Source organism: Dendrobates tinctorius, unplaced genomic scaffold (genome assembly GCF_039654945.1).
Source record: "Dendrobates tinctorius isolate UK_male_01 unplaced genomic scaffold, ASM3965494v1 ptg000012l, whole genome shotgun sequence".
NCBI classification, from domain to species: Eukaryota; Metazoa; Chordata; class Amphibia; order Anura; family Dendrobatidae; genus Dendrobates; species Dendrobates tinctorius.
In genome coordinates, this window is record NW_027361680.1 from 20,030,540 (window position 1) to 20,055,775 (window position 25,236).

General features: G+C 43.2%; 1 protein-coding gene across 8 annotated transcripts in view; it reads right to left on the reverse strand.

Annotated features, from left to right (window-relative positions):
• The window catches only part of ST13 (ST13 Hsp70 interacting protein), a 652,995-nt gene that overhangs the window by 157,714 nt on the left and 470,045 nt on the right, over positions 1 to 25,236 (reverse strand). For 5 of the 8 annotated variants that reach the window (XR_012226447.1, XR_012226446.1, XM_073558050.1 and 2 more), the window contains one exon: positions 14,419 to 14,473. Coding sequence is in view for 6 of the 8 variants with exons in the window: in XM_073558050.1 (XP_073414151.1) it covers positions 14,419 to 14,473 (55 nt within the window). In the remaining 2 variants the exon portion in view is untranslated. The other 3 variants (XM_073558052.1, XM_073558047.1, XM_073558053.1) reach the window with 3 other exon arrangements.

The following is a 25,236-nucleotide window of genomic DNA, read 5'->3' on the forward strand; positions in this document are numbered from 1 at the left end:
CTCTACTGCCCTTTTCTTTGAGATTAGAACTGCTTAGTACCGCTTTAAGGAGGTCTGCGAGGTTGGAGCTACCACATTATATTAGCATAATAGAAAGACTCGTTTGACAAATTGATTTGCCACCTGTTATTTGGAATATAGGATTTATCCAGGACACATCCAGATTGATGGAGGAAGAAAAGTGGTAAGTAATATTCTAAGATTCCTGAAGGCACCAGTAGATGGCAGTCACACACCAAGTTTCTCAGGTGGTGTGCAGTCCAGGAGGAGAGCACCGAGTGTAATTCTCACCATGTGCAATTATAAATGCCAGGAATATATTTACATGCAACTAAAGTATGTTTCTTTAGCTGAGAGATGACAGATTGCTGATTAATCAATGAGAGATTATGTAACTCCGGGGTTCAGGCACTCACACCAGAAGGGGGAGGGAGCCAGCAAGATGGCTGCAAATCACTCTCCCTTCCTGCCTGTTTGCAGCACTCACCCGCTGACAGCAGCAGCCTGCAGGCTTCACTTCTCACCCCTTCGGCCTCCTGTCAGTCCTCCCATACACCACAGTCACCGTTGATAAGCAGAAAATGGAGTGGTGGGGCAGGTCGCCCGTTCTCGTTAGGCCACAAGCTCACGTGCTCCAGAAGTAAGATCTCAGAACAGGCGATGAATGGGCTCCAGACCCCACCCGACCGCACACCCAGGATCCGCCAGTTAGGATCCTGAATTATCTGGACGGCAGGCTGTAAAATCTGCACGGATGGCTGAGATTAGAGGTGGATGGAATAGAGAGCTCTCCTCTGCAGTCTGCTCCGATCAGCCTCCAGACCCCTAACCTCCGCCATGTTTGACTGTAGGGACCGTGTTCTTTTCTTTGAATGCCTCTTTTTTTCTCCTGTAAATTCTATGTTGATGCCTTTGCCCAAAAAGCTCTACTTTTGTCTCATCTGACCAGAGAACATTCTTCCAAAACGTTTTAGGCTTTTTCAGGTAAGTTTTGGCAAACTCCAGCCTGGCTTTTTTATGTCTCGGGGTAAGAAGTGGGGTTTTCCTGGGTCTCCTACCATACAGTCCCTTTTCATTCAGACGCCGACGGATAGTACGGGTTGACACTGTTGTATCCTCGGACTGCAGGGCAGCTTGAACTTGTTTGGATGTTAGTCGAGGTTCTTTATACAACATCCGCACAATCTTGCGTTGAAATCTCTTGTCAATTTTTCTTTTCCATCCACCTCTAGGGAGGTTAGCCACAGTGCCGTGGGCTTTAAACTTCTTGATGACACTGTGCACGGTAGACACAGGAACATTCAGGTCTTTGGAGATGGACTTGTAGCCTTGAGATTGCTCATGCTTCCTCACAATTTGGTTTCTCAAGTCCTCAGACAGTTCTTTGGTCTTTTTCTTTTCTCCATGCTCAATGTGGTACACACAAGGACACAGGACAGAGGTTGAGTCAACTTTAATCCATGTCAACTGGCTGCAAGTGTGATTTAGTTATTGCCAACACCTGTTAGGTGCCACAGGTAAGTTACAGGTGCTGTTAATTACACAAATTAGAGAAGCATCACATGATTTTTCGAACAGTGCTAATACTTTTGTCCACCCTCTTTTTTTATGTTTGGTGTGGAATTATATCCAATTTGGCTTTAGGACAATTCTTTTTGTGTTTTCTCATTTAAGACAAATTAAATGAAGATAATAATACCAAAGAATTTGTGTTAGCAATCAGTTTCAGGAAGAAACTGTGTATTATCTGACAGAATTGTAGGGGTGTCAATACTTTTGGCCACAACTGTACAGTTGACCACATGCACATTTTTGCATTAACTAGCTTGGTGCAAACAGCATTTTTGACTGCATTGCCCAAATATAAAATAAAGTCAATTTCATAACTGGCACACCTGTGGTAATGGCACCTTTAACCAACGTGCAATCAAAAAACACACCCTTCTAAGCTTGTTTATGCAAAAATCGCATGCGATCAACTATATGTAGCTTTTTTCATTTAATTGTATACAACAAATGTGAGATTTTCTGTGTGCTTATCCAGCAGTACGATTCACTGTGCAACTACTCTTTAAGTTGATGAAAGGCAAGGAATCTGCAGACTGGCACGGTATCCGCTTGTAAAAGAAAATCCACAACGCAATCTAGTTTCTTTGAAAAAGTATAAGCAGAGTTTTTCAGAACTTTTTTGTGCTGAAAACACCCCTCTCGGTTTATACTTGAGTCACTGTCACAGAAGATCATAGAATCATAGAATCGTAGAGTTGGAAAGGACCTCCTGGGCCATCTGGTCCAACCCCCTGCTCAAAGCAGAATTCGCTAAATCATCCCAGACAGATGTCTGTCCAGCCTGTTTGAAGACTTCTATTGAAGGAGAACTCATCAACTCCTATGGCAGCCTGTTCCACTCATTGAACACTCTAACTGTCAAAAAGTTTTTCCTAATATCTAATCTGTGTCTCCTCCCATTCAGTTTCATCCCATTGCTTCAAGTCTTTCCTTGTGCAAATGAGAATAAAGATGATCCTTCTACAATGTGACAACCCTTGAAATATTTGTGGACAGCTATTAAGTCTCCACTCCGTCTTAGAATCATAGAATCGTAGAGTTGGAAGGGACCTCCTGGGCCATCTGGTCCAACCCCCTGCTCAAAGCAGGATTTGCTAAATCATCCCAGTCAGATGTCTGTCCAGCCTCTGTTTGAAGACTTTCTTTTGCAAGCTAAACATTCCCAAATCCTGCAACCTTTCCTCATAAGACAGGGTTTGCAGACCGGTCACCATTTTGGTCGCTCTTTTCTGAACTTGCTCCAGTTTGTTGACGTCTCTTTTAAAATGTGGCGCCCAAAACTGGACACAGTATTCCAGATGAAGTCTGACCAAAGAGGAGTAGAGGGCAATAATGACTTCACGTGATCTAGACTGTATTCTTCTGTTAATACATCCTAGAATTGCATTTGCCTTTTTTGCTGCTGCATCACACTGTTGACTCATATTCAGTCTGTGATCTATTAGTATACCCAAGTCTTTTTCACATGTGCTGTTGCTTAGCCCTATTCCTCCCATTCTGTATATGCTTTTTTCATTTTTATTGCCCAGATGTAGTACTTTCCATTTTTCCCTGTTAAAAACCATTCTGTTAGTTGCTGCCCAGTGCTCAAGTTTATTTATATCTTTTTGAATCCTCTCTCTCTCACTCTTCCCTAGTATTAGCTATCCCTCCTAGCTTTGTGTCATCAGCAAATTTAGTTTACCCTCAATTCCTTCATCTAAATCGTTGATAAAGATGTTGAACAATACAAGGCCCAGGACAGAGCCCTGTGGTACCCCACTTAAGACATTCTCCCAACTGGATGTGCGGCCATTTACGACCACTCTTTGGGTCCGATCACTATGCCAGTTATGAATCCACCTAACAGTTGCCTTGTCCATTCCATACTTAGCCATTTTTTCAATAAGGATTCTGTGAGATACTTTGTCAAATGCTTTGCTGAAGTCAAGATATACTATATCTACAGCATTTCCCTGATCCACCCAATCAGTGATTCTGTCATAGAAGGAAATTAAGTTAGTCTGACATGACTTATTAGTCACAAACCGATGCTGACTCACTTCATTCTTATCCAGGTACTTACATACATGTTGTTTAATAATTTGTTCAAAGACCTTTCCTTGTATAGAAGTCAGCCTCACCGGCATATAGTTGACTGGGTCCACCATCTTCCCCTTTTTGAAGATAGGAACAAAATTTGATCTTATCCAGTCTTCTGGGACTTCTCCTGTTCTCCAAGAATTTTCAAAGATTATGGATAGGGGTTCACAAATTTCTTCTGCTATCTCCTTCAGTACTCTGGGGTGTAATTTGTCTGGACCTGGAGACTTGAATTCATTTAGGTCAGCTAAGTGTTTCCTCACTATCTTTCTGTTTATAGATATCCTGGATTCTTTTATTCCTTTAATAGGACAGGGAAGAACATTTGATGTTACATTTCCTTTCTGAAACATAACAGATGCAAAATAGGATTTTAAAAGTTCAGCCTTCTCAACATCCTGTCTTACCATTTCATCATTTCCATCCTGTAAAAATCCTATAGCATCTTTGACTTTTCTTTTACTTATGACATATCCCCAAAATCCTTTATTATTGCTTTTGACGTCTCTTGCAAGCTTCAATTCATTGTCAGCTTTAGATAATTGATTTGTGCCCTGCAAGTTCTGCAGACAGCATTATATTCTTTAGATATGCATCCCTCTTTTCATTTTATAAACATTTCTTTCTTCCTTTTTAGCATGTGCTAAAGTTCTGTGTTCATCCATCCTGGTTTCCTTAAATGCTTCCTATTCTTCCCTCTTTTTGGAATTGTTAACAATTGTACTTTGATAATTTCATTTTTCAAGATTTCACATCCTTCCTGGACATTTTTGTCCTTAAGGATATCCAGCCATAGGATCCCTCCAATTCTCTTTCTGAATCCCTTAAAATCTGCCTTTCTGAAAACTAACCTTGACGTCTGAGTCTTCACAGGTCTTCCTCCTCTAGTTATCCAAAATTCTAAAATAGCATGGTCGCTAGCTCCTAGGCTCCCAGCCACTTTTACCTTCTCAACCATTTCTTCCCTGTTTATAAGGATTAGATCCAAGGTAGCAGTTCCCCTTGTTTTCTCTCCTACCTTTTGGAACATAAAGTTGTCAGCAAGAGAGGATAAGATAGAGGAGAAGCAGTAGCGGCAAAGCAGCAGGTCACAGGAGGCAGGAGCCGCTGCTGTGGCTAAAGAAATGAATATTCACTGCGCTGGCAGTGAATATTCCCATCATACATATCCTCCATCCCATAGTCCCATAGTCCCGTGCCCATAACAGTGCCAATACTTTTGTCCACCCTCTTTTTTATATTTGGTGTGGAATTATATCCAATTTGCCTTTAGGACAAATCTTTTGGTGTTTTTTCATTTAAGACAAATTAAATGAAGATAATACGAAAGAGTGTTTGAAATCATTTTCAGGAAGAAACTGAGTATTATCTGACAGAATTGCAGGGGTGTCAATACTTTTGGCCACAACTGTACCCGTCATACATATCCTCCATCCCATAGTCCAGTGCCCATATACCCATCACACATCCTCCATCCCATAGTCAACCATTATGACATCATGAGCGGCGGTGCTTGCAACCTACAGTATGATGACATTAGCATCGCCATGGCAACCATTATGACATAATGAGGGGCGGGGCTTGATACACACCTGGGACAATAAAATAAAGCTAAAAAAGTGTAAAAATCTAATATATAAAGCTCAAGTGTGTATGTATGTGTGCTTGTGTGTGTGTGTCCGGGATAGGCATCCGCACCGTCGCAGCTACAGCCGCAAAATTTGGCACAGTCACACGTTTGGACCCCGAGTGTCCTAAGCTATGTTGTGAGGCAAAATTTTAACACCACGCGTTCGAATTCACCAAACAATTTTGCCCCATCTACATAATGGGGAAAAAGTGTGCGCGCATCAAGCCCCGCCCTTCATTATGATGTCACAATGGTTGCCATGGCGACACTGATTCATCATAGGTTGCAATGGGGACGTTTATGTCATAACGGTTGCCATGGTGATGATGATGTCATAATGGGTATATGGGCACGGGACTATGGGATGGAGGATATGTATGACGGGTATATGGGCACGGGACTATGGGATGGCGGATATATATGATGGGTATATGGGCATGGGACTATGGGATGGAGAATATGTATGATGGGTATATGGGCATGGGACTATGGGATGGAGAATATGTATGATGGGTATATGGGCATGGGACTATGGGATGGAGGATGTGTGATGGGTATATGGGCACTCGACTATGGGATGGAGGATATGTATGATGGGTATATGGGCACGGGCGTATGGGATCGTGGATATGTATGATGGGTATATGGGCATGGGACTATGGGATGGAGGATAATTATAATTAGTTACAACTAACCACAATTAGTTACTATGCCCGGGCAGCGCCAGGCTCTTCAGCTAGTAATAAATATATATATATATTCAAACAATGTAAAAAACATATAGCCAACTCACCATAAAGGAGTTCCTCTTAATGCAATAGTCGGTGTTCACCTTATATTCTGCACGGATCCAGGCAGGGAGTATGCCCCAACAAATAGAAATATAAGAGAATTGGGATCCAGCAAAAAGATGAAAGTTCACCATATTATAAAATTATAAAATCTTCTTTATTTATCCATTAAATCATATAAAAAATATATGAGGAACTCCAATCAATTGGTAACATTCCAGCAAGGGACTACATGTTTCAGCACTATGTGCCTTCTTCACGGTCCTATTGTCCTTGTGGAATGAGCTCTCAGCCCCTCTGGGATGGTATTCCCGATGGATGAATACGCCAGGGCAATCGCATCCCTTATCCACCTTGCCAGGGTACTCTTCCGAGGACCCTGGAAACACACAAAGAGAGCCTTCCTCCCTACACTTTTTGGTGGCCTCTAAGTACTGTACTAGGCACCTTTTAACATCTAAAGTGTGGAATTTTTCTTCCCCTTATTTTTTGGATTTGGGCAGAAGGAAGGAAGGACTACCTCCTGGGACCTGTGGAAATGTGATGATACTTTAGGTAAATAGGCCGGGTCAGGTTTTAGGATGACTCTATCCTCTAGAATTTTTGTAAAAGGAGGCCTTGCTGACAAGGCTTGAATATCGCTCACTCTTCGAGCTGATGTTAGTGCCATCAGAAGCACCGTTTTAAGTGATAGGATTTTTAGGGGTGCCGAGTGAATTGGTTCGAACGGAGGGCCTGTCAGTGTTGAAAGTACAAGATTCAGGTCCCATGACGGTAACCTTTGACTGGCTATTGGCCTAGATCAGGTTGCGGCTTTAATAAACCGTGCTACTCAGGGGTCACCTGCCACTTCATGGTTATAGAGGGCGCCTAACGCCGCTATTTGTACTTTTAATGTGTTGACCTCCAGACCCTGTTCTAGGCCCTTTTGTAGAAATTCTAGGATCTTATCAATCTGAACCCCGTCCTGAACCTTTGCCCTTGAAGTGGATAGAAATTTGTTCCATGTTCTTCCGTAAGCTCTCATGGTAACCGGTTTCCTACTTTTTTGTAGTGTAGTTATCAGGTTCTCTGAAAATCCCCTGTCCCTCATCAGTGCCCTCTCAAATTCCATGCTGTTAAATGGAGGTTCGGTGCCTGAGGATGTAACACTGGGCCCTGCGATAGCAGGTCCAGGAGATCCGGTAGTATCCATGGTTCGGTTACGGAAAGCATTCTTAGCCAGGAAAACCAGGTTCTTTTGGGCCAGAAAGGGGCTATCACTATCATTCTTGCCCCGTCCTCCCTGACTTTCTTTAGGACCGCTGGAATGAGCATGATTTTTGGGGAAAGGCATATGTTAGATTCTGTGTCCATGGGAGCATAAACGCGTCCAGAGTTAGAGGATTACCCCTGGGATCTAGGGAGCAGAAGCTTCCTACTTTTTTGTTTTTGAAATCGGCAAACAGATCTATGTCTGGGGTCCCCCACATTTTTACAATCTGCCGACAAAATGGACCGCTTCAGTACCCATTCCCCCTGTCGTAATTGGGTGCGGCTCAGAAAGTCTGCCCTTTGATGTGTAGGGCTGTCAGAGATAGCAGGTTTGCCTCTGCCAGTTTGAGGATTTTGGCGGATGTGTCCATTAAGGCTTGGGACCTGGTTCCCCCCTGGTGATTTATATAGGCCACTGTGACTCGATTGTCCGAAAAGAATGCGGACATGGTGATTTTGGAGCCGGGATAGGAAGTGTGTCAGGGCATAGCCTACTGCTAAAAGCTCTTTTTGATTTGAGGAGGCTTTTAGTTCTTGATTTCCCCATACGTTCTGAGTCACCTCGTTGTTCATGTGCGCTCCCCATCCCGTGGGACTGGCATCCGTTGTCACTATGTGTGTTATCTTTGTTACCCAGGGGATCCCTTTGGACAGATTTTCCTAGTTTCCCCACCAAGCTAGGGAATGAATAGTTCTTGAATTTAGGGTAATGCGACCCTCTAGGTGTCCCCCTATTGCTGCCTGGGTGGCCAATACGTCCCACTGGAGATCTCTCGTGTGTAACTGAGCCCATTGAACTGCTGGCAGGCAGGCGGATAGGGAACCCAGCAGTGACATAGCCTTCCTTAGTGTCATGGAGGGATTTTGGATTGCTCTTGCTGTAATTTGAGCGATCTTCTCCTTTTTGTGGTCTGGGAGGCGACACTCCTGAATGTTTGAGTCTAGTGTTAGGCCCAAGAATTCTTGTACCCTGCTGGGCTCCAATCTTGATTTTTTTAGATTTAGAAGCCAGCCTAGGTCTTGAAGAGTGTTCATCACCCTGTCTCTCTGTTCCCTGTATTTTTGAGCCGAGCTGACTGCTATTAGGAAATCGTCTAGATACGGGATTATTATTATATCGTTCCCTTATATGAGCCATCATTTCCGCTACTATTTTGGTGAATACTCGCAGGGCTATCGATATTCCGAACGGCAGGGCTCTGTACTGGAATTCTTTCACCTTGCCCTTTATTGAGACGGCTAACCTTAGATATTTCCTGGAGTCTTTGTGGATAGGGACGTGATAGTAGGCGTTGCTGAGATCCAACACCGTCATGTAGCAGGTTGGGAACAGGACTTTGGTGGTAGACTTGATCGACTCCATTTTGAAGCTCTGATTCTTGACGTATTTGTTTAGCTTTCTCAGATTTATAATTGTACGAAAGGTGCCGTCCGGTTTGGTTACTAGAAAAAGGGGGGAGTAGAACCCTCTGCCCATATCCTGCAGGGGAACCTCCTGGAGGACTCCTTTTTTACTAGGCCTAGGACCTCGCTTTCTAGCGCTTCTTGTTCTCGCGTACTGGATCTCAGCAGCGTTGTTACATATTTTTGAGGCGGGGGAGAGAGAAAGTCTATTCTTAGGCCCTCCTGGATTAGGTTTATTATCCATGGGTTGTTTGAAATTCTCCAGGCTGGAAGGAAAAAGGTTAACCTTCCCCCCACCCTGGGCGTACTGTCACTTGGAGGGCATTTTGTCTCGGGGAATGTTATTAAAGAAGAAGCCTCTATCTCTTCTTTTGTCATCCCACTTTTCATCCCTTGGTGGTCTCCTCTGAAAAAACCTCCTATTCCGAATGGGCCTCTTAAATGCCGCTGGCCCTAAATTTGGGAATCCTTTTTTCTTGTCCCCTGCTTTCTGGAGGATGTCATCTAACGTCTCCCCAAAAAGGAATTTCCCTTCACAGGGGATTGAGTTTAATTTCATTTTGGTCTGTAGGTCCCCTGGCCAACTTTTAAGCCATAATGTCCTTCGGGCCGCGTTTGAAAGTGCTGCTGTTTTGGACGATAGCCTGACTGAATCGGCCGATGAGTCCGCTAGGAATGCAGCTGCTCCCCTTATTACTGGGATAGAATCTAAGATTTTATCTCTTGGTGTCCCTTCCATCAGCTGTTTCTCAAGTTAGTCCACCCATACCATTCGGGCTCTTGAGGTACATGTCTCCACTATCGCTGGCCTGAGGTTACCGCCTGCCGACTCCCAAGCCCCCTTTAGAAAGGTATCCGCCTTTTTATCTAGGGGGTCCCTGAGGGTGCCCATGTCCTCAAAGGGAAGGGCGAATTTCTTTGAGGCCATAGCGACTGCTACATCAAGTTTCGGGGCTCTATCCCAAGACGTGGTTGCCTCCTCCTCAAAGGGATATTTTCTTTTAAGGGAAGGGACTGTAGTATTTTTCCTGTCTGGCTTATCCCATTCTTTTTTGATAAGACCCTTGACAATTTCGATAAGCGGAAATACTCTCCGTTTTTTCTGGCCTAGTCCACCGAACATTATGTCCTGGACTGTTTTATCCGGCCTCGGGTCCAATACCCCCATGGTAGACCTTACAGCTTTCACTAGTTTATCTACCTCTTCTAGGGGAAAACAGTGGCGTCCTCCTGTTTCCTCGTCTGAGGATGAGCAGCCGGATTCTGAGGATTTAGACGAGATTTCTCCCGATGTGGAAGAGTCTGACTGGGAGGTTTCTATAGTGTCTTTTTTCCTCGTTTTATCCCTATTTTTAAGGGATTCGAGGGCGCTCTGGACCTCTGATTTAATTGCGGCCCTTAGGTCAGTTGCGAAATCCGGAGTCTCCTGGCAAACAATTTCTTTTGTGCAGGACTCACATAGTTTTTTTCTCCCATGATACAGGTAGGGGTCTAGTGCAAGTGGGACATTCCCTGTTCTTTTTTGCCTTCTTTCCCTAATAAGGGAGAGGAATTGTATTACAAGGGTGACATTCACAAAGATCACTTACCCCAAAAAGGTGCGCGGCTGCAGGTACCATTTCGGGAGACGGAGTCAGGTCCTGTATAGGCTGATCTCCTGGTGGCGTTTTGCTCCTTGCCGCTGACGTACTACGATGCGTGGAGTGACTGCTGGAACGGCCCTCTATGTTTCGTTCCTTTTGTCGGTGGTGGTGGTGTTGGTGGTGCTGCTGCTGCTTCAGCTGCTGCCTGGCATGCTGCTCCTGTTGCTGGTCGCTATCCTCCATTATTAGGATCGCTTCCAGCCAGAAGTTTCTGCACCTCACCCTTTTTAAAATTGCCACCCCGTCACCTCTCCCCCTGCATCGCACTGGTCGGGGAGCGCGCTCCTGCGCATGCGCCTGGTTCCGGGACCCGGAAGTCGCTCCTCTACTTCCGGGGCAGCGGCCATCTTGGTACTCTCTGTACCATGGCGCTGCCCACGCTCCACCGGGTCCTGATGAGCCCCAATCTCCTTTCCGGAGCGGCTACTCCGGCGTTTCTCCCCCCTCTCACCCGGCAGCCCGCATCGGCCCCAGCGGTGGCGGCTTCGGGCACTGTTCCTGCCGCGACAGGGGCCTCCCCGCTGCCGATTACCGGATAGGCCAGCCCCGGACTCCTTGGATACGCAGGTACGCCGTACTGTGGGTCCCTCCGTCAGGGACAGGAACCCAACTGAAGGCGGAGGAGAGGTACCGCCCTTTTTATCTGTAGGTTCCTGTCCCTGAAGGGCGGATCCCCTCTCTCCGTGGTGTTGTCATGGGTGAGAGAGAAAGTCTCTGCCCGATAATAGTTGCATTATTCTGCTTTGTGGATTTAGCCAAAAGACTTCCTGCAAAGTTATAAAATTCAACCAAGAGGTATATTCGTGTTTGGTCTCAGATGTTAACCCTAGATCCGGCGTCCTCTTGGTGCACTATTTCACAGAACAATATCAGCACTTACACCTGCGCCATGATGGAAAGTCTATTGTGGTCAGTGCCACGTATATCGCACTGTGAAGACTGTCCATTTTGAAGGAATGCTTTTCGGAGACTTGGGTTCTTTATACGTCTCTTTACAGGCAGGATTTTTGCTATGCCTGCCTTCTACATGCATTATATGATGTTACGTTTTGATTGTCATATTTAGAAACCGATTTTTTTTTTTGTTTTCTCCCAATATGTATAATATTTTTGTTTTTTTATATATTTGTGATTAGGCTTTACTTAAATAAAACCACTTGAGCAAAGTGAAAAAACAAACAACAAAAAAAACTAGTATGTCACATACTATCTTCAATTTCGAAATATATTGTTGGGCAGTGAGATTTTACAATACTTTTAACAGATATAGAACAAAGTATTATATATGCACATCTAGATATTTAACAAAGGAAAAGGTTAGGTTTCAGTACAGTATGTTAATAATTGCATTAGATCTATACAACGCTTCACACTATATAATATATACACAGCACCACATTATATAGTGACGACAGAGATATATAGTGTGCCAACACTAATGAAAGCTTTCTGTGGCCATTCATGTATGGAGCTGCTTTTCATCCAAGGGAGTGGGCTCACTCACAATTTTGCCTAAATAAAGAGTGGTATATACACATCCTCCAAGAGAAACCCCTCATTGATCCAGGGGCAATTTGGTGGTAAACAATTTTTTTCCAGCATGGTGGAGAACATGTCATAAGGCAAAAATGACAACTAAGTAGCTCAGTGAACAAAACGTGAAATTTTCGAACTCCCCAAATCTCAATCCCATTGAGAAATTGTGGTCAATCCTCAAAAAGAGGGTGGAGAAACAAATACATAGAATTTGTGATAAACTCCAAGGAGGCGGCGCTGGATGACGAATAGAGCTGGAGCGACAGACTTCAGATCTACAGCCTCATTTAAGTATCAACTCTGTTACAGAGGAACTGGCCATGTAAAGGTATTGCAGGACTTGTCTTTGGAAGAGCTACATGTACAAATAGTTTGGGGGGAATCCTGCAGACAGATTCCCTTTAAATATTCAGAATTGTAGGTCAGTAACCACTGCAATATCTGACTAAAAAATCTAAAATACACATTTAGGCTGTGTGCCCACGTTGCGCTTTTTTAAGCGTTTTTCATGTGTTTTTCAGGGTCAAACCGCATCAAAAAGTTATTATTTTCTCCAGAGTCAGTACTTTTGAATGGGGGTCAAAATGACCCCTAATGGTAGTTATAGGTATTATGAAACATGCGGTAGTTCTAGGTGTTAATGAACATGCTGCGTTTTTTTTACCGCTAAGCGTTTCCTTAGCGGTAAAAAACGTATCCATTGGCACAAAAAGGCCAAAATGCATTAAAATGAATGGGATGCTTCTTTTAAGCATTTTTTGTTGCCAACAAATTAAAGAACATTTATTTTAACTTAGTAGGAACAGTGTTAAGTTCAAGTACAGCAGGCATTTTCCTTTTACATGGTCATAGCATGCGGTGTCCAACAGTTAACACAAACAGTACTTTCTTCCACTTTCCCAGTGCATTTTCCACAAACTGGTTTGTTACAGCTTGCGCAAGTTTTAGTTGTTTTGTTTTAGTTGCATCTTCCAACTTTACATTTTCGACGCTTGCGGATTTCTTCTCCTTTTGTTTGTGGTTCAGACATTGCGGATGATGGGCCACTTCTTCTGACTAATTTTCAGATAAATTCTGAAGACATTTCAAAATTTCATCACTTGTCAGACCCCTCTCCTTACTCATGCTTCAAATATACGTTGCAAAAAGGGACTTGTAAGATCGCAGAATTAATAAAACGACACTGTACAAACATGCAGAGTTGTAGCTTCAACTGTAATGTTTGCTACTGAAGTGCAGACAGAAATCGCTAGAAGAGACATGGATCAAACATGTTCAGACAAGTTTAGACAAAACAAAATGCTGAATCATCCCTGATATGCAAAGATACAATTACACTCTACAGCTAGGGAGAAGCACTGTGATTTTCTGTACTCTGTAATATTAGGTGAATTGCCTACTTCTAATGTGGGCACATAGCCTAAAGCAGGAATCAGTGTGAAAACCAAAACATGTGTCAATCTGAAAACATTTGGTTAGAACTATATGGGTATATTTCTCAGTATCTGCAGTATCTACAGTATATTACACTTGACAGCTTAGGGGACATGGACCTTTCGAGGAGAGCAGCAAATATATAGAAATGTTGGACCATCCGTGAATTTTGTACCAGATGTCCAGAATAACATTTCAATAGCAGGTTGGCAATTGATACACTGACGGCATCTGCCTGTAACAGCTATGAGAGCTAGCGGAAATAGCTGCTGTTTAACTAGTTAAATACCACTGTCCATCACTGACAGCAGCATTTAAATGGTGCAACTGCCGATGCGAACGTGCATTGGCATACATCGGGACACCATGATGACAGGGGTTGATGGGTGCTTATGGCAGTGGTATTTGTATGGATCAGTAAAATCATGGTGCCAAACATTTGTCCACAAAATTAACGCTAATAACAAAACCCAAAAACCAATGGGAAATTGTATTTTTATTTTCATTTTTCATTTTCTATTTTAACTGCACATGGAATTTTTTTTGGATACTTTTGTGGAAGGTGTGTGGGAGGAAACTGGAGTCATGATTCTATTAAAGGGAATCTGTCACCAAATTTTTTAGAGATATCATATAATGATATCATTCAATTGTGTGTCACATAAGGATTCTCTTAGTACTTTTGCTTCCCCCTGACCCCGCACCTTTCATGCATAAATACATTTTTTATATCGGTTCAGATGTATGTAAACTGCCACTGTCCGGTCCCCTGGGCAGGGCTTATTCACCTGCTCCCCCCTCCCTGTCTTGGAAGAAGAAATGCATAGAGCAAGACAGGGAAGGGGGAACAGGTGAATAAGCCCCGCCCAGCGGACTGGACAGCGGCAGTTTACATACATCTGAACCGATATAAAAAAGGTATTTATGCATGAAAGGTGCGGGGTCAGGGGGAAGAAAAAGTACTAAGAGAATCCTTATGTGACACACAATTGAATACTATCATTATATGATATCTTAAAAAAGGGGTGACAGATTCCCTTTAATGCTAAAATGTAATAAAGACAGATTAACTTACCTGGGAAACCACCAAACTGTGCTCCAGGTTGACGCCTTGCCTCTTCCTCTTCCTCCTGATAACATAACATAGGAAGGAAAAGTGTACATTTATATTTTTATACAGAAAAAAAAAAAAAAAAGCATAAGACATCTAATGCATTTGTATGGACAAATATGAGCAGTTTAGTGGGGGGGACCTCAGGGACTGGTTGTCAGCTTACAAACTGCCAACAGTATCTAAAAGGGGTCACCATGGCTTTAAATATTTGATGGCTTATCAATAAGCCAGTGTTTTAATATGTGGGGTGCAAGTATTAGCACCCACTCCAATCAGTTTTCCGCATGTGCTTCAGGCTGATTCACATTAGCCTGTACCATATTTTAATAACAGACATTCAAGATAGTGTAGGCAGTAAAGAGATCATTCACTTTAAAGGGAACCTGTCAGCAGGATTGTACTGAGTAACCTACAGGCATTGTAAGGTCGGTGCTGTTATACTGTTTAAATTGATACCTGGGTTGATAAAATCCGTCTTGTGGTTGTTGTTTAATCTTTATTTTCAGTTTTGAGTTAATGATGTGGTCGTGCTCCGGGGCGGCCTTGGGGAAGGGGGGAAGGGGTCTTCATGTGGTGCTCTGATTAGGTAGTCATAATGCAGACTGCTGACAGGACACTGATCCCTCACTGATCTGCCCCTAGTTTGCATAACAAGACGCTGCGAGGGAGCGACATAAAAGGTAGGTGCAATGTTATTTTTTTTTTATGTTTTCTGACGGGGTCCCTGCATACCAGGACATGGGTGGGGGCCAGTTATACTAGGTTAAGGATGGGGCCATGCATACCAGAATAGGGATGAGGGGACCCATACATTCCAGAATAGGGATGAGGGGACCATACATTCCAGAATAGGGATGAGGGGACCATACATACCAGAATAGGAATGAGGGGACCATACATACCAGAATAGGAATGAGGGGACCATACATATCAGAATAGGGATGAGGGGACCATACATTCCAGAATAGGTATGAGAGGACCCTACATATCAGAATAGGGATGAGGGGGGCCATGCATAGCAGAATAGGGGATACTAACTACAGAATTGACCACATTTTTGCTTCAATTTTTTTCCCCTAATTTCCTCCTCTAAAACCTAGGTGTCTTATGGTCCGCTGCATCTTATAGTTCAAAAAATACTGTATATTATCAATGTTAACAAATATCCAAACAGGATAACATTACAAATATTACATCATATATTGAGTAGTAGATTTCTTATTAAACCCTTTACCCTCAAGGGTGGTTTGCCTGTTAATGACCAGGCCAATTTTTACAATTCTTACCACTGTCCCTTTATCTATCTATCTATCTATACACAAACGCCTTCTCAGGTCTGTCTGTAACCGAAATCCCGCTGCGCTGATCGGTCGCGGCCGCAGGCCACAACCAATCAGCAACAGGCGCAGGCGCAGTCCGCAATTAGCAGGACGCACGCCACCGCTACCGTGCCGTTGGGAGATCAACGGCAGTAGCCGCTGATCTCCCAATGGTTGCAATAGGTCATCTCCGGGCGCACGGGCGTCAGCGGCGATGCAGCCAGAGATGCCCGGCGCTAGTCGATACCCAGGGTCCGGAGGAGAAGAGACTCATTCGGACCCTCGGTACCATAAACGTGTAAAAAATAGAATTAAAATAAAAAATAGTGATCTACTCACCTTCCGACGGCCCCCGGACTCTCTCTCTCCTCTCCATGCCGCCGGCATCTTCCATTCCCAGTACTGCTTTGCGCGAAATACCGCTGTCGCGCTCTCGCGAGAGGACGTCAGCAGCGGTCTTTGGCGCAAAGCAGTACTGGGAACGGAAGATGCCGGCAGCGTGGAGTGGAGGGACAGATTCCGAGGACCTCGGATGGTAAGTATATCACATTTTTTATTTTAATATGCCGCTGGCCAGATTCTAGAGTACCCGAGTCTGTGACTGCTCTTGGCACCTGGTGCCGCGTGTCAGATATAATAATCAGCTGACATCCGCCGGCGATCGGCCTCGCATCCCCCATGTGTGCGGCCGATCGCAATGACATACTACACCGTCCATGGTCAAATTGTGCCAGGTCACATGGACGGTATAGTACGTCAGATGCCAGAGAGGGGGATAAATAATAGTACAATTCGGACACTGCACTCATCCATTTATTGCGACAATAAGCAATTTGGCAAACTTAATGATTTATAGGCTAAAAATGGCAGTACCCTCATTGGTTGTCTTTGTATCAGGAATCTTATCTCACGCTGTTGAAAACCTGTAACCCATCAGGGTACATAACGTGAAATTGAGGAAGCTAAAACATTGGGAGATCAGTGCGTCAGAGGTGAATAGCACCACGTCTCCCAGATTCTATTACATTTTTGGGTACATTCTCTACTCCTATATACTATATTATCATACAGTATTATATTATTTCCTAATTGTTTCCATACCCCCCATCCATCTTAATGGTACTGCTTTCCTGGCAAGGAACAGAGTCTCACAAATAAGAATTATATCATAATATCACAATTTCCTCATCAAAATTTCCTACACACACAGTTCTGGCACACAATCGGTGCACCAATTATTCTTAATGTAATAACCACTTCACGCCAATATCTCATCACTACACAGTTTTAGATAAGATGCCAAAAATCTGCACAATTCCCCAGATCTCCTAATTAGTTCTTTAACTAGTCGATGGGCCATTTTTTACCCAGGCTAGCGGGCACTCACGATTTGTTATCTCTACCTTGTGGGCGTAATAACATTTTCAAGAGTTGATGTCATCGCCACTTCTTTTCAAACTGGCATTGCTGCTACTAGCCAGTTTCCTACTCCACACTGATGAGGGGCAATACCCCGAAACAGCTGTCTGTGGATGGATACCATGTTTTGGCATAGGTGGTTTCCTTCATTGGAGACTGCCCTTTCCGTGGTTGTTCCTTCCCGGGGAAAGACCTGGCTAGTCATTGCTTGCGTTGAGAAACATGTGATGGTGTCTCCGCGACTTGTGTTTTGCATGTTTGGACATGAGGAAGGAACGCACGAGTTTCGCAGAGAGCTGGCGATGACAACTCTAATAAATTATGTTATCACATGCACAGGGGTGTGATAACATTTTGTGAGGCCCGATTAGTGTGGTGAAAACACCCCATTCACTAGTCGAAGGCCTGATGAGCATATGAGACACAAAGTTTATAAAACTTCTTTTTAAAAGGAATCTGTCACCACATTTGCCCTAGATAGACTGCTGAAAACACTGCTCCCCATGTGTCTCATAACAGCTGTCTTGTTGCTGGAAAATCATCTTATTACTTTATATAAATCATAGAATCATAGAATCGCAGAGTTGGAAGGGACCTCCTGGGCCTTCTGGTCCAACCCCCTGCTCAAAGCAGGATTCGCTAAATCATCCCAGTCAGATGTCTGTCCAGCCTCTGTTTGAAGACTTCCATTGAAGGAGAACTCACCACTTCTCGTGGCAGCTTGTTCCATTCATTGATCACTCTAACTGTCAAAAAGTTTTTTCTAATATCTAATCTGTGTCTCCTCCCATTCAGTTTCATCCCATTGCTTCTAGTCTTTCCTTGTGCAAATGAGAATAAAGTTGATCCTTCTACAATGTGACAGCCCTTTAGATATTTGTAGACAGCTATTAAGTCTCCTCTCAGTCTTCTCTTTTGCAAACTAAACATTCCCAAATCCTGCAACCTTTCCTCATAAGACAGGGTTTGCAGACCGGTCACCATTCTGGTCGCTCTTTTCTGAACTTGCTCCAGTTTGTTGATGTCTTTTTTAAAATGTGGTGCCCAAAACTGGACACAATATTCCAGATGAGGTCTGACCAAAGAGGAGTAGAGGGAAATAATTACTTCATGTGATCTAGACTGTATGCTTCTGTTAATACATCCTAGAATTGCATTTGCCTTTTTTGCTGCTGCATCACACTGTTGACTCATATTCAGTCTGTGATCTATTAGTATACCCAAGTCTTTTTCACATGTGCTGTTGCTTAGCCCTATTCCTCCCATTCTGTATATGCTTTTTTTCATTTTTATTGCCCAGATGTAGTACTTTGCATTTTTCCCTGTTAAAAACCATTCTGTTAATTGCTGCCCACTTCTCCAGTTTATTTATATCTTTTTGAATCCTCTCTCTCTCTTCTCTAGTATTAGCTATCCCTCCTAGCTTTGTGTCATCAGCAAATTTAATCAGTTTACCCTCAATTCCTTCATCTAAATCATTGATAAAGATGTTGAACAATACAGGGCCCAGGACAGAGCCCTGTGGTACCCCACTTGAGACATTCTTCCAGCTGGATGTGCAGCCATTTACGACCACTCTTTGGGTCCGATCACTAAGCCAGTTATGAATCCACCTAACAGTTGCCTTGTCCATTCCATACTTAGTCATTTTTTCAATAAGGATTGTATGAGATACTTTGTCAAATGCTTTGCTGAAGTCAAGATATACTATATCTACAGCATTTCCTTGATCCACCCAATCAGTGATTCCGTCATAGAAGGAAATTAAGTTAGTCTGACATGACTTATTAGTTACAAACCCATGCTGACTGTTTAATCACTTCATTCTTATCCAGGTGCTGACATACATGTTGTTTGATAATTTGCTCAAAGATCTTTCCTGGTATAGAAGTCAGACTCACCGGCCTATAGTTGCCTGGGTCCACCTTCTTCCCCTTTTTGAAGATAGGAACAACATTTGCTCTTCTCCAGTCTTCTGGGACTTCACCTGTTCTCCAAGAATTTTCAAAGATTATGGAGAGGGGTTCAAAAATTTCTTCTGCTATCTCCTTCAGTACTCTGGGGTGTAATTCATCTGGACCTGGAGACTTGAATTCATTTAGGTTAGCTAAGTGTTTCCTCACTATATTTCTGTTTATAGATATCCTGGAATCTTCTATTCCCTTAATGGGACAGTGAAGAACAGTTGATGTTACATTTCCTTTCTGAGAGAAAACAGATGCAAAATAGGAATTTAAAAGTTCGGCCTTCTCAACATCCTGTCTTACCATTTCATCATTTTCATCCTGTAAAAATCCTATAGCATCTTTGACTTTTCTTTTACTTTTGACATATCCCCAAAATCCTTTATTATTGCTTTTGACATCTCTTGCAAGCCTCAATTCATTGTCAGCTTTAGATAATCTGATTTGTGTCCTGCAGGTTCTGCAGACAGCATTATATTCTTCTTTAGATATGCCTCCCTCTTTCCATTTTATAAACATATTTTTCTTCCTTTTTAGCATGTGCTTAAGTTCTGTGTTCATCCATCCTGGCTTCCTTAAATGCTTCCTATTCTTCCCTCTTTTCGGAATTGTTAACAATTGTGCTTTGAGAATTTCATTTTTCAAGATTTCCCATCCTTCCTGGACATTTTTGTCTTTAAGGATATCCAGCCATTGGATCCCTCCAATTCTCTTTCTGAATCCCTTAAAATCTGCCTTTCTGAAATCTAACCTTGACTAAACCAGGGGAAGAGTCTTGAGGAGATCATTTGCATATTCCCAGTGCCTTCTGGGATAAGTGAAGAGTCTCCGCGAGTTCAACGATCACTGGGTTTTGGCCGTTGCAGCTGAAAAGAGGAAATCGGAAAACCAGGGGAAGAGTCTTGAGGAGATCATTTGCATATTCCCAGTGCCTTCTGGGATAAGTGAAGAGTCTCCGCGAGTTCAACGATCACTGGGTTTTGGCCGTTGCAGCTGAAAAGAGGAAATCGGAAAACCAGGGGAAGAGTCTTGAGGAGATCATTTGCATATTCCCAGTGCCTTCTGGGATAAGTGAAGAGTCTCCGCGAGTTCAACGATCAATGGGTTTTGGCCGTTGCACCTGAAAAGAGGAAATCGGAAAACCAGGGGAAGAGTCTTGAGGAGATCATTTGCATATTCCCAGTGCCTTCTGGGATAAGTGAAGAGTCTCCGCGAGTTCAACGATCAATGGGTTTTGGCTCATCTTTCATCGTTTTTAAGAAATTTCAATATGGAAGACGCCAGGAGCCATTTGGTGAGCTGCATTTCTTGCTACATGTTCACAGACTTACCAGTGGAAAAGCCAAACTTCACATGCCACAAATGCAAGCTTGTGTCCCTGTTGGAGGAAAAGTTGCAAAATCTCGAAGAGAGGTTAGCTACGTTGAAGATCATTAAGGAAGATGAAGAGTTCTTAGACAGAGCAGACCTCTTCCAGGCACCAGGGCAGATTGTGTCTGGAGATAACTCTGCCTCCAGAGCTTTTATATATTAGGCGGAGTTGCCAGTGTGATGTGTGATAGCCGCTCTCTGCTCTCCTAATACCTGACACAGCTGCAGGTTCCTGTCAGCTTCCATCTCACAGGCAGACAGGGTTGATGGTGTCTGTAAGATAACTCTGCCTCCAGAGGTAATTTTATATATTAGGTGGAGCTGCCAGTGTGATGTGACATGGTTAGCAGTGTTACCAGTGTGACAGTGTGTCTGCTGCAATCCCCATTAGGATGTGCTCCACTATTGCCAATGCCATCCAGTGCACGTCTTGCCGCATGTATGAAATCCTTGAACAGCCGGTCGAAGGTGCATACTGCTGTGCAAGATGTGAGCACGTTGTGCATTTGGAAGCCCAGATACTGGATCTAAATGTGCAGCTGGCAACACTGAGATCCATAGACAATACGGAATGGAGTCTTCTGCTCACTGAGCAGACACTCAATGGGATAGATGAGGGGGGGGTGCTAGGTTGGAGCTGCAGGACAATGAAGCAGCTAGCTGGGTGACAGTTAGAAGGCGGGGTAGAGGGAAGAGCACCAGGGAGGCTAGTCCTGATCTGGCACACCCCAATAAGTTTGCTAAGTTGGCAGATAAGGGGAGTGTTAGTGCAGGAGTAGCACTGCTGCAGCAAGGCATGTCCTCTGAAAGCCGGAGGAGTGTCTGCTCCAGTAAGGGGGGAAATAGGAGAGCAGGGCAGGCCAGACAGGTTCTGGTAGTGGGAAACTCAATTATTAGAGGAACAGATAGGGCAATCTGTCACAAAGACAGGGATCGTCAAACGGTGTGCTGCCTACCTGGCGCTCGAGTCCGACACATCGCTGATCGGGTTGACAGATTACTGGGAGGGGCTGGTGAGGATCCAGCGGTCATGGTGCACCATTGGCACAAATGACAAAGTTAGAGGTAGGTGGAAGGTCCTTAAAGATGATTTCAAGGAATTAGGCTGTAAGCTTAAAGCAAGGACCTCCAAGGTGGTATTTTCGGAAATACTTCCTGTACCACGCCAGAGAGGCAATGGGAGATTAGGGAGGTTAATAAGTGGCTCAGGAATTGGTGTAGGAAGGAAGGGTTTGGGTTCCTGCAGAACTGGGCCGACTTCTCAGTAGGCTACAGGTTCTACGCTAGGGACGGGCTTCACCTCAATGGGGAGGGTGCAGCTGTGCTGGGGGAGAAAATGGCTAGAAGGTTGGAGGAGTGTTTGGAGGAGTGTTTAAACTGGGGACGGGGGGGATTCCTTTTATAGGAGGGGAAGACAGTACAGATAGAGACCTGGGCGCAAATAATGAAATTGGGGGTGGCATGGGGGGTGGGTATAGAACAGTTAATAATTTAAGAAAGCATAGAGGTACAGAGAGATACATAAAGTGCATGTATACTAATGCCAGAAGCCTCGCCAACAAGATGGAGGAATTGGAGTTAATGCTGTTGGAACATAATTATGACATGGTGGGGACATCTAAAACATGGCTGGACGAGAGCCACGACTGGGCGGTTAATTTACAGGGCTATAGTCTGTTCAGAAATGACAGAACAAATAAGCGAGGGGGAGGCGTGTGTTTATATGTAAAATCATCCTTAAAACCCATCCTTCGTGAAAATATATATGAATCTAATGAAAATGTAGAGTCCCTGTGGGTAGAGATAAGGGGAGGGGGGAAAAATAATAAATTACTGATAGGGGTTTGTTATAAGTCTCCAAAAATAATGGAAGCAACAGAGAATATCTTCATAAAGCAAATAGATGAAGCGACGGACTCAAGGTGAAGTCATTATTATGGGGGACTTCAACAACCCTGAAATACATTGGGGAACCGAAACCTGCAGTTCCAGCAAAGGTAATAGGTTTTTGACAACTATGAGAGACAATTACCTTTCACAACTGGTTCAGGACCCAACAAGAGGGGGGGGCACTGCTAGAACTAATATTAACCAACAGGCCAGACCGCATATCAAATGTAAGGGTTGAGGGTCACTTGGGTAATAGTGATCTCAAGTTAATAAGTTTTCATGTATCCTTTAATGAGATGTGTAGTAGAGGGGTCACAAGGACACTAAACTTCAGGAAGGCAAATTTCCAACGGATGAGAGATGATCTTGGTGCAATTAACTGGGACGATATCCTGAGACATAAAAATGCACAAAGAAAATGGGAGACGTTTATTAGCATCCTGAATAGGACCTGTGAACAATATATACCATATGGGAATAAACATGCTAGAAATAGGAGACCACTATGGCTAAATAGAGCTGTAAGGGGTGCAATAAGAGATAAAAATAAAGCATTTAGAGAATTAAAGCAAGTAGGTAGTGATGAGGCATTAAATAAATACAGAAAATTAAATTCTGTAAAAAGCAAATCAAGACAGCAAAGATTGAGACAGAGAGACTCAGTGCCAGAGAAAGTAAAAATAATCCCAAAATATTCTTTAACTACATAAATAGTAAGAAGCTAAAAAATGATAGTGTTGGCCCCCTTAAAAATAGTCTGGGTGACATGGTGGATGAGGAAAAAGCCAATGTGCTAAATGACTTTTTTTCAACAGTATTTACACAAGAAAATCCCATGACGGATAACATGATCAGGGATAAAAATTCTCCATTAAATGTCACCTGCTTAACCCAGCAGGAAGTACGGCGGCGTCTAAAAATCACTAAAATTGACAAATCCCCGGGCCCGGATGGGATACACCCCCGAGTACTGCAGGAATTAAGAACAGTCATAGATAGACCATTACTTTTAATCTTTAAAGATTCCATAACAGGGTCTGTACCACAGGAATGGCATATAGCAAATGTGGTGCCAATATTCAAAAAGGGGACAAAAACTGAACTTGGAAATTATAGGCCAGTAAGTTTAACCTCAACTGTGGGTAAAATCCTGGAGGGTTTTCTAAGAGATACTATATACTGGAGTATCTGGAGAAGAATAACCTCATGACCCAATATCAACATGGGTTTACAAGGGACTGTTCCTGTCAGACTAATCTGATAAGCTTTTATGAAGAGGTAAGTTCCAGACTGGACCAAGGGAATGCAGTGGACGTGGTGTACATGGACTTTTCAAAAGCTTTTCATACGGTGCCACACAAAAGGTTGATACATAAAATGAGAACAATGGGGATAGGGGAAAATATGTGTAGGTGGGTTAAGAGATGGCTCAGGCATAGGAAACAAAGGGTGGTTATTAATGGAGCACACTCTGACTGGGTCACGGTTAGCAGTGGGGTACCACAGGGGTCAGTTTTGGGCCCGCTTCTTTTTAACATATTTATTAATGACCTTGTAGAGGGCATAGAGAGTAGAATTTCAATATTTGCAGATGACACTAAACTCTGCAGGGTAATCAATACAGAGGACAATTTTATATTACAGGGTGATTTATGTAAACTAGAAGCTTGGGCTGATAAATGGCAAATGAGCTTTAATGGGGATAAATGTAAGGTCATGCACTTGGGTAGAACGAACAAGATGTATAATTATGTGCTTAATTGTAAAACACTGGGCAAAATGGTCACTGAAAAAGACCTGGGTGTATGGGTGGATGACAAACTCACATTTAGTGGCCAGTGTCAGGCAGCTGCTGCAAAGGCAAATAAAATAATGGGATGCATTAAAAGAGGCATAGATGCTCATGAGGAGAACAGGAAAGATGTATATCTTTGTACCGTGTTAGCCAGTAGATAGCAAAATATTCAGAATTGAGAGTCCTCAGTGGTTGATACCTTTTAATGGCTAACTGAAAAGATGGTAACACACTGCAAGCTTTCGAGACTACTCAGGTCTCTTCATCAGGCATAGATACAAAATCTGAATTGTGACTCTTCAGATTTTGTATTAGTCTATGCCTGATGAAGAGACCTGAGTAGTCTCGAAAGCTTGCAATGTGTTACCATCTTTTCAGTTAGCCATTAAAAGGTATCAACCACTGAGGAATCTCAATTCTGAATATTTTTCCATGAGGAGAACATAATTTTACCTCTATATAAGTCACTAGTGCGACCACACTTAGAATACTGTGTACAGTTCTGGTCTCCAGTGTATAAGAAAGACATAGCTGAACTGGAGCGGGTGCAGAGAAGAGCGAACAAGGTTATTAGGGAACTAGGGGATCTGCAATACCAAGACAGGTTATTACACTTGGGGTCATTTAGTTTGGAAAATCGAAGGCTTAGGGGTGATCTTATTACAATGTATAAATATATGTGGGGACAATACAAAGACCTTTCTAATGATCTTTTTACCCTTAGATCTGTGACGGGGACAAGGGGGCATCCTCTACATCTGGAGGAAAGAAGGTTTAAGCATACTCACAGACGCGGATTCTTTACTGTAAGAGCAGTGAGACTATGTAACTCTCTGCCATATGATGTTGTAATGAGTGATTCCCTAATAAAAATTTAAGAAGGGACTGGATGCTTTTCTTGAAAAGTATAATATTCCAGGGTATATACACTAGTTTCCTTAATATTTTGTTGATCCAGGGAGCTACTCTGATTGCCGTATGTGGAGTCAGGAAAACTTTTTTCCCCAATGTCAAGCTTACT